General features: G+C 38.7%; 2 protein-coding genes across 7 annotated transcripts; both read left to right on the top strand.

The window, feature by feature from the left end:
* The first annotated feature begins 966 nt into the window (after positions 1-966).
* On the top strand, positions 967-2,514 carry LOC111645843 (trace amine-associated receptor 13c-like). Of its 3 annotated transcripts, none has more exons than XM_023395158.2 (2): positions 967-1,151; positions 1,693-2,514. In XM_023395158.2, exons 1-2 carry the CDS (start codon positions 982-984, stop codon positions 2,510-2,512), a joined length of 990 nt encoding a protein of 329 aa, XP_023250926.1. In that variant the 5' UTR covers positions 967-981; the 3' UTR covers positions 2,513-2,514. The 3 variants fall into 3 exon arrangements, with proteins under 3 accessions (XP_023250926.1, XP_087026862.1, XP_087026863.1); XM_087170736.1 differs by having other exon boundaries at positions 982-1,157; positions 1,660-2,514; XM_087170737.1 differs by having other exon boundaries at positions 982-1,054; positions 1,692-2,514.
* Positions 2,515-4,196: 1,682 nt separating this feature from the next.
* On the top strand, positions 4,197-5,797 carry LOC111645841 (trace amine-associated receptor 13c-like). Of its 4 annotated transcripts, none has more exons than XM_023395156.2 (2): positions 4,197-4,453; positions 4,978-5,797. In XM_023395156.2, exons 1-2 carry the CDS (start codon positions 4,284-4,286, stop codon positions 5,795-5,797), a joined length of 990 nt encoding a protein of 329 aa, XP_023250924.1. In that variant the 5' UTR covers positions 4,197-4,283. The 4 variants fall into 4 exon arrangements, with proteins under 4 accessions (XP_023250924.1, XP_087026832.1, XP_087026834.1 ...); XM_087170706.1 differs by having other exon boundaries at positions 4,284-4,459; positions 4,945-5,797; XM_087170708.1 differs by having other exon boundaries at positions 4,284-4,356; positions 4,977-5,797.
* The last annotated feature ends 4,456 nt before the right edge of the window (positions 5,798-10,253 follow it).

Consider the following 10,253-nt stretch of genomic DNA (forward strand, 5'->3'; position numbering starts at 1 on the left):
CTGAGACAGAGGAGAGGAGAAGCTACTAGCCCTCTCTCGCTGTCACTTCTAGTCGCGTTGCTCTCCTCCCCAGTAATGTTAAATTTAGCACAGAAAAAAACATAATAGTGGTAATTTAAATAGCGGTTCATGGGATTTATTAACCTTCAGGGGTCCCTCTGTCCTTTTTTGGACATTTTCTTCACTTTTCTTTTTTGATTTGCTGATCATTTTGGTTGTGTTACAGCTGAAGGTATGGATTTCTGCAAGAAAGTGTCTTTTTTGATATTTTTTAAAAATCTAATGTCAGTTACTGTTACAGGTCTATTATACACTGGTAACACATTTTGTTCCCTCTGGGGTTCCTTGCGTCCAAAAAAGGACACACAAAGAAAATGCTATAAAATCATCATATATCAATATTTTTTTCTGCTTTTTTTGCATACATCTCTTAACCCACTTCAGTTCTGCTCAAACCTACAAAATGTTTATTAGTTTTTAGGATTTTAACCCTTTAAATGCCAGTTTGAAGACATGTTGCCTCTTGTATTATAAAAAAAAAAACACCACAGAATATGAGATATTTCCCACATAATACATGATGGAGGGATGTGACATTGTTTTATATCAGAGTCTTTTATATCAAGACATTTCTCAAAACCAGAGTATGATCAGGGTGACTTTTGAACTATGGAAATAAATCATGTACTCATCCCGGCAGTAGCCCCCGTGGCACTCAAAATTTCCCTGGAATTTTCTAGTTAGAATTATCATTTTAAGTGATTTATCATAATATATGATGACCTGAAATGAAAGCCATTACGTTATGTTTTGCAACTGCTAGTTCAGAGAACTGGTAACTTTTTTATTAGTATGACATACTCAGCCTAGATGAATTTTGAATGTGGGAGGGGAGGAAGGAAAGATATAAATCAGCTGTATGACCAAGAGCTTTACTGAGAGAGCTATCAGAGCTCAGCAGCTTCTCCTCTCTCTCTGAATATGGAGGCCCTGGAGGAAGATGAACTCTGCTTTCCTCAGCTCAACAACTCCTGCAGGAAGACGATGCACTCTTACTTGGAAGCCACACTGATTTACAGTCTGCTGTCCTTCATCACTCTGCTCACTGTGGTTCTCAACCTGCTGGTCATCATCTCTATCTCCCACTTCAGGCAGAGATGATATTTCTCTGCATGACCTAAAAATATTTTATTTGTATCCAGTTATAAACAGGAAGAAATGGCTTTGAGCGAGGCATTATTTTGTTTGCTAATGAAAACATTTGCAGAATAGAACATACAGACAGTAGTTTTATCTTCATGTTTAACATATAAGTATGTGTAGAACACAAGCTTATATGTTTATCATTGTTACTTTGAAAGCTAATGATCAGTATGATTATGGGGATTTTGAGATAGTCAGCAAAAACACAATTGAAAAAATGATTACTAATGATTTGTCACATATCTGGCTGCTGTACATCCACTAACCTTCTCCTCTAGGATCAAAATGATACGTAGAAATATACATAGATGTTTTCTTTTTTCGGCCTATGATGAATGCATACTGGTTATTTAAAAGTGCTTATATGACTGATGCCGTGATATAGCTTCAGTACAGGTCATACATTTAGTATTATAACCTTGAATAACACTTATTTCTACAACTGCTAGATCTAACATTGTGTTCATTGTTGATGTTCTATCATTTCAGGCAGCTCCACACCACCACCAACCTCCTCCTCCTCTCTCTGGCTGTCGCAGACTTCCTTGTTGGTCTCCTGCAGATGCCACCTGAAATCCTCCTTTTCCGAGGCTGCTGGATCCTTGGTGACTTTATATGTGTTGTGAATTACTTTTTAGGTTACCTCACTGTCGGTGTTTCAGTAGGCAACATGGTGCTCATATCAATTGACCGCTATATGGCAATTTGTGACTCCATGTTTTACAACACCAAAGTCACTCTGAGAAGAGTTCAATTCTGTATTTATCTGTGTTGGATATTTTCTGTTGTGCACAGCAGTTGGATACTGAGGGATTTCTTAAAACAACCCGACAGGTATAACACCTGTTATGGAGAGTGTGTAGTCGTACTTACTTATCTTGAAACAGTTGCAGATCTTTTTTTTGCATTTTTAGGCCCCATTGTTGTCATCACAATTTTGTATCTGAGAGTATTTGTGGTGGCTGTGTCTCAGGCTCGTGCCATGCGCTCTCACATTGCAGCTGTCACACTTCAGCGTTCAGAGACTGTGAAAGCTAAGAAATCTGAATTGAAAGCAGCCAGGACTCTTGGTGTCGTTATAGTTGCATTTCTTCTGTGCAACAGCCCATATTATTGTTTCATTGTTGCAGTTGAGAACAACTTGATTGCGACATCAACTGCAGGCATTGAGCTTTGGTTGTTGTATTTCAACTCCTGTGTAAACCCTGTGATCTATGTGTTTTTCTACCCCTGGTTCAGAAAATCTATTAAACACATTGTTACACTTCAGATTCTGCAGCCTGGCTCCAGTGAGGCCAATTTAATGTAGAAAGAGACTGTGATGTATTTACTGAAACCGGTTATTTTTCTGTGAGGGGGAAATTATTATCGCATTGTCTTAAAATACACTGAATGTACATGTCTCAAAGTTTGCAGATTCATGTTAATTGAATAGAATTGACATTATATTTATATATACAGTAAGGAAATGTTTGATTACTTAACAAACAATCACTGACCATTGTTATCCTCTTATTCAGATATGATAACCTGAGATAAAAGCCACATGTAATCTTTTACAGCTGCTAGTTCAGAGCACTGACACCTGTTTTATTCCAGTTCAAGCACAAGTGACTTGCTTTCACTGACTGAGAAACAGTGTTTTTTTTTTAATAAATAAATGTAAATTTTGTTCTCAATTTGTTCTATTCTTTACCTTAATCATATGGAATCAACAAGAGTATTGATAAAGTTCAGAACCGATAAGCACTAACAATAAGAGAAGCTGCATTGGTAAAATCCATGTTGCCCATTTTAATCCTAATACATTACATCATTATGGAGTATGACTGATGGATGCACAACTTCACTGCTTCACTCATTGACTGTGTCCGGACTCAGTCACTTGTTCATTTATGAAATACTTGTCATGTCACAGACACTCAATAGTTTACATTATGCCACAGTCATTTCAGATCAGCCTATGAACTGCTCCCTGAGGTTTTCAGTGCATGAGTGCAGAGTACTGAAAAATCCCCAAACCAATGTGGAGTTTGCTGAGGAAAAGGGAAACCTATCTGATAGTGTAATGCCACTAAGACTGACGAGTCTACATTTACCCTGCTAAGATATATACTATATATACATATATATCTATATGTGAACATAGACAAATATCATGTTGTTTTTGAGTTTCCTGTGACAACCACTGGTTGTGCATTATGGTGATACTTCAGTGTGGCTGGTTCCCACAAAAGATTTTGTAGGACCTTTTTCTCCATTGTTACCAATCACAAGTCAGCCAAAGAATACTCTACATTTGGACCTTTCTGAACCTTTGAGGGCCAGCGTGTATTTGACAGCATTAAAGATCTTCTTTCCAGTGGTCCAGGGCTGACCCTTCCTTCTGCTGTCCCGACAAGGTGGAGGTTGACGCCAGTGCTGCAGGCACAGCAGCTGAACTACGTTGTAGCTGTGGTTGGTGTAGACCATCAGCTTGTCCCACAAGATTCAAAAGCACCAGACAAAATATTTAACAGAAAAGACATTTTCCTGCCGCTGCAACACTGAAACTCTGTATTGGTGACATTCAGTCACTATGTGGTGGGTCCTATTGATGAAAGTGTTCATGATGAAAAATATTTCAGCAGTCCTGAGCAGTTGACCGCAATGATTGGAAGATGTCGATCTCTTTTTGTTTGACCTTTTTTTCAATCAGGTAGTTACAGTTAACAACATGATAGATAGATAGATAGATAGATAGATAGATAGATAGATAGATAGATAGATAGATAGATAGATAGATAGATAGATAGATAGATAGATAGATAGATAGATAGATAGATAGATAGGTACATAAAGTTTATTATTATTAGACTATCATTTTAAGTGATTTATCATAATATATGATGACCTGAAATAAAAGCCATGCTTTGCAACTGTTAGTTCAGAGAACTGATAACTTTTTTATTAGTATGAGATACTCAGCCTAGATTAATTTTGAATGTGGGAAGGGAGGAAGGAAATATATAAATCAGCTTTAGACCAAGAGCTTTACTGAGAGAGCTGTCAGAGCTCAGCAGCTTCTCCTCTCTCTGAATATGGAGGCCCTGGAGGAAGATGAACTCTGCTTTCCTCAGCTCAACAACTCCTGCAGGAAGACGATGCACTCTTACTTGGAGGCCACACTGATTTACAGTCTGCTGTCCTGCATCACTCTGCTCACTGTGGTTCTGAACCTGCTGGTCATCATCTCTATCTCCCACTTCAGGCAGAGATGATATTTCTCTGCATGACCTAAAAATATTTTATTTGTATCCAGTTATAAACATGAAGAAATGGCTTTGAGCGAGGCATCATTTTGTTTGCTGATGAAAACATTTGCAGATTAGAACATACAGACAGTAGTTTTATCTTCATGTTTAACATATAAGCTTGTGTAGAACACAAGCTTATATGTTATATATTATGGGGATTTTGAGATAATCAGCAAAAACACTATTGAAAAAATGATTACTAATGATTTGTCACATATCTGGCTGCTGCAAATCCACTAACCTTCTCCTCTAGGATTAAAATGAGAAATAGAAATATACATAGATGTTTTCTTGTCTCTGCCTTTGATGAATGCATACTGGATATTTGAAAGTGCATTTACAACTGTAATGTTCTTATTTGTTTATTCATGTTGTGACAGTAGAGTTTATATGTTTTGAATTAGAACCCTTAAAAATTTTTATGTCTACAACTACTACATGTAATAATTGGTTCATTGTTGATATTGTATCTTTTCAGGCAGCTCCACACTGCCACCAACCTCCTCCTCCTCTCTCTGGCTGTCGCAGACTTCCTTGTTGGTCTCCTGCAGATGCCAGGTGAAATCCCCTTTTTCCGAGGCTGCTGGATCCTTGGTGACTTTATGTGTGTTGTGAATTACTTTTTAGGTTACCTCACTGTCAGTGTTTCAGTAGGAAACATGGTACTCATATCAATTGACCGCTATATGGCAATTTGTGACCCCATGTTTTACAACACCAAAGTCACTCTGAGAAGAGTTCAATTCTGTGTTTGTCTGTGTTGGATATTTTCTGTTGTGCACAGCAGTTGGATACTGAGGGAGTTCTTAAAACAACCCGACAGGTATAACACCTGTTATGGAGAGTGTGTAGTCGTACTTACTTATCTTGAAACAGCTACAGATCTTCTTTTTACCTTTTTAGGCCCCATTGTTGTCATCACAATTTTGTATCTGAGAGTATTTGTGGTGGCTGTGTCTCAGGCTCGTGCCATGCGCTCTCACATTGCAGCTGTCACACTGCAGCGTTCAGAGACTGTGAAAGCTAAGAAATCTGAATTGAAAGCAGCCAGGACTCTTGGTGTCGTTATAGTTGCATTTCTTCTGTGCAACAGCCCATATTATTGTTTCATTGTTGCAGTTGAGAACAACTTGATTGGGACATCAGCTTCAGGCATTGAGCTTTGGTTGTTGTATTTCAACTCCTGTCTAAACCCTGTGATCTATGTTTTTTTCTATCCCTGGTTCAGAAAATCTATTAAACACATTGTTACACTTCAGATTCTGCAGCCTGGCTCCAGTCAGGCCAATTTAATGTAGAAAGAGATCGTGATGTAATTACTGAAACCAGGGGGAAATTATTCTCACGTTGTCTTAAAATACACTGAATGTACCCGTCTCAGAGTTTGCAGATTCATGTTAATTGAATCGAATTGATATCATATTCATATATACAGTAAGGAAATGTTTCATTTCTTCACAAACAATCACTCTGACCATTGTTATCCTCTTATTCAGATATGATAACCTGAGATAAAAGCCACATGTAATGTTTTACAGCTGCTAGTTCAGAGCACTTTCCAGTAACACTAACTGATAATTAGAGAAATCACCACGAATATAAAGAAGGAGAGCAACATTTGATGTCAGAGTTTATTGATACAGAATAAATATTATAGTAACATGTTATTTTTGCTACAGGATAACAGCCCTACAATCTGTCTGATCTGTCCCCTTGGTTTGAAGGTGAATGAAAACGATGTAATGTTATTGGTCATTAATCAACATCTATTGATTCTGCCTTCCACTAAACCCCCAGCATAATAAACATGTAAACAATTGTTTAGGATTGTTAGGCCTTTACAAAGTCAAAGTATAAATGAGATGATGTTACTGTTTTTTGCATAGTGATGAATTTTTACATGAATTAGCCACTGATGATGGAGCGTGACTGATGGATGCACAACTTCACTGCTTCACTCATTGACTGTGTCCGGACTCAGTCACTAGTTCATTCATGAAATACTCGTCATGTCACATACACTCAATAGTTTATGTTATAGCAAGAACTAAGATGAGATTTTTGACATTTATTATTACATGTGGTTCACTCCACTGTGGTATTTGTGATAAAAAAAATAGCTTGGATGATGTTGGTGTTGTGGAAATTCAGAAAATAGTTCTGCACCCATCTACTGAGCCTGGTTGAGGGAAGGTTTCTCAGTGACGATGCAGCCCATGGTGTCGATTCTAAAGGAGGGGCTGTGTTCACTTGCCTTTACTTCTGTCTCTGGATGACCCTCTCACTTTGCAATTCGGTCCAAGAGTTCCTCCCTGCTGTGCCAAAGTCACTCCAGATCAGCCTATGAACTGCTCCGTGCGACTCACAGTGCACGAGTGCAGAGTACAGAAAAATCCTCAAATCAATGTGGAGTTTGCAGAGGAAAAGGGAAACCTATTTGATAGTGTTATGCCACTAAAACTCTGTTGTGCCAGTTCACACTTAAAAAGAACTAGTTCAATGTTCCGTTCATTCAGATGAAAATTAACTAGTTCACATTCATAGTTCTTTTATTTTTTTAAATTTTGAACTAAGTTCACAGTTCCAAAAATGAATTACTTCAAGTCCATTCGTTCCTTTCCTTTTTCTTTTTATAATAAAGGCTGATATTCTTTTTCAATAGAACCTCCTTCTACCCATCCATCACCAGCCCCAAATCATAGCCAATCCTAGACTGAATTAATTATTGTACAGCACTGACATAGATATCAGTTCGATTTAAAATCAGTATATAAATATGTGTCTGAGTCCTCACTTGTTTGTTCATATAACTGCTTCAGATGCTCAAACAAACTGGCTTCAGCAGTAGCAGATGCTTCTGTATCGTCTCTACCGCTGGCACCAGCCAAGCTGAGCCGTGTCTATGGAGATGTCATGCGGTGTGCTGTAAAATTATTGTAAAACATGAGAGCGAACGCCGCTCACGTTCACGTTAATCATTTATAAACTGATTCGTTTAAATAAAAAAATGAAAAAAACTCATCACCTGGGCTAGGATGAGTTACCAAGTCTACCAAATCAAAGTCCATGGTGCTGAAGAAGGGCAAGTTGGTCAACAATTTCTGCTTTTCATTATCTGGAACTAACATCCTTTCTATAACAGAACAGTCAAGAGTCTGGGGAAGTTCTTTGACTCAAACCTAAAAGACACCACTGCCATTGTATCCTGCTGCGAGTCCTGTGGCCTAGATGAAATTTGAATATGTAGATGAGGAGGGAAAGAGATAAATCAGCTGTATGACAAAGAGCTTTGCTCAAAGTGTTGTCAGACACTCAATAGTTTACGTTATGCCAGTCATTTCAGATCAGCCTATGAACTGCTCCCTGAGGCTTTCAGTGCAAAGCTGCAGAGTACAGAGAGATCCCCAAACCAATGTGGAGTTTGCATAGAAATAGGGAACCTATTTGATTGTGTAATGCCACTAAAACTGACGAGTGTCCATTTACCCTGCTAAGATATAGACATAAATGAACTTAGCCAAATATCATGTTGTTTTTGAGTTTCCTGTGACAACCACTGGTTGTGCATTATGGTGATACTTCAGTGTGGCTGGTTCCCACAAAAGATTTTGCAGGACCTTTTTCTCCATTGTCCCCAATCACAAGTCAGCCAAAGAATACTCTACATTTGGACCTTTCTAAACCTTTGAGGGCCAGCATGTATTTGACGGCATTAAAGATCTTCTTTCCAGTTGTGTCAAGGGGTATTGTGGTAAGTAGGACCCAAATGCAGCCAACACAGGGGGATGGGGTGCAGAATGTTTAATTAACAAAAGAACTTCAAAAACAGGCACAGGGAACCACAGGGGATGACAACAGGCAACAAGACCAGAACAAAGACAAACCCGGAGATGAACAGGACGTGAACAGCTTGGAGACAAACCAGACATGAACAGGAGACGTGAACCGATGAAGACAAACCCAGAAATCAACAGACCAACCAACACAGACAAAGGGGAGCACAAAGACTATATAGACAAGGGAGGCGAGGGTGATTGAAACAGGTGAAACACATTAGGGCGGGGCAGACAATCACCACACAAACAAGACCAAGACAGGAAGCAAAACACTGAGACACACAAGGAAACCTTATTACAAAATAAAACAGGAAGTGAAAAAGTCCAAAACATAACTAACAAAAAGTGTCTGCCATAGCAAACCATGACAAGTGGTCCAGGGCTGACCCTTCCTTCTGCTGTCCCGACAAGGTGGAGGTTGACGCCAGTGCTGCAGGCACAGCAGCTGAACTACGTTGTAGCTGTGGTTGGTGTAGACCATCAGCTTGTCCCACAAGATTCAAAAGCACCAGACAAAATATTTAACAGAAAAGACATTTTGCTGCTGCTACAACACTGAAACTCTGTATTGGTGACATTCAGTCACTATGTGGTGGGTCCTATTGATGAAAGTGTTCATGATGAAAAATATTTCAGCAGTCTTGAGCAGTTGACCGCCATGATTTTTCTTTTTTGTTGTCATCTTTTTATTTGGATAGATAGATAGATAGATCGATAGATAGATAGATAGATAGATAGATAGATAGATAGATAGATAGATAGATAAAGTTTATTATTATTAGTGCCATGGGTGCTCAGCTCCGAGGCATCTATTAATATTCTCCTTCGGGTTTATTATTCTTCCGCCAAATTTTGGCGCGTAACTCGTCCTGCAGCTTTGAGAAAACCCCGGTAATATATACATCAAAACGTGCGTCTTGATCCCGAAAGAGGTGCTATGACTTTTGGTGTTAAAATTCCAATTTTTCCCAAAGTTATTCCCAAAAAACTGGGAATAAATAATGCATTAGAAATGCATTGGAATTTTCTTTAGAAACCCACCTTTTTTCTACAAAATTGCACCTTTTTTCTGAGTCACCCAGATCTCTCATACCTGCACGTAGAAATGTGATTCAAACTATAAAACGGAGGAAAACTTCTGCTCTCTCAAAAAGACAGGAACTGTTTTTATATAACATGTAAACTTTTCAAACTGTGAGCACTCAAAGGAGGAGTGCAAATCACTTTTTCTTCAAAGTTAGAGTGAAAGCGTCAGTTGGCTAGAGTGCGTGAAGCAGTAAAAAATAACCTTTATTTTTATTTTTAAATCGAGCTCGCGGCCAAACCGTAAAAAGGAGACAAATAATTCTTTCTGAAAATGTAGACATAGGTGTTGTGATTCATAAAATGTAACTTTGACAGGCAGGGTCTGCACAAAATTTAAACGGGGGTGCGGAGTCCGGCAGCAATACCTGTCTCACTCTCATTGACACCTAATGTAATCGTCTTTTTTTTTCAAAAGAATCTCTCTCTGTCTTCGCACTGAGCTTACTCACTCATTTTAAGGAATATCTGAATAAAATAGAGACTGTAGAAACTTCTGGCTTTAGTGTCTGGCACGGTGTTTTCGGTTTATGAAAAGAAGTAACGGTTTTCTCATAATTTGCAGTTGTTTGAAGCCATGTAGAAGCCCAATTCTTGGCAGATTTTCACATTGCCATGGGAACGGCAGCTCCTGACCTGTGTGCGTGCGTGCGTGCGTGCGTGCGTGCGTGCGTGCGTGCGTGCGCCTAGCAACCAGATAACCAACTCTCCAAGCTCTGCTAGCTTTACATTAGCCGCAGGTTAGGTCTTAAATTACATTTAGTTAGGTCTTAAATATGTAAGTCCATTTACTGCTTCCTTCGTTGCTTTTTTTTTTGTTTTGTTAAAAGAGTGA

This window comes from Seriola lalandi, unplaced genomic scaffold (assembly GCF_002814215.2).
Source record: "Seriola lalandi dorsalis isolate HSWRI2012SDOR001 ecotype SW California unplaced genomic scaffold, Sedor1 jcf7180002054958, whole genome shotgun sequence".
NCBI classification, from domain to species: domain Eukaryota; kingdom Metazoa; phylum Chordata; class Actinopteri; order Carangiformes; family Carangidae; genus Seriola; species Seriola lalandi.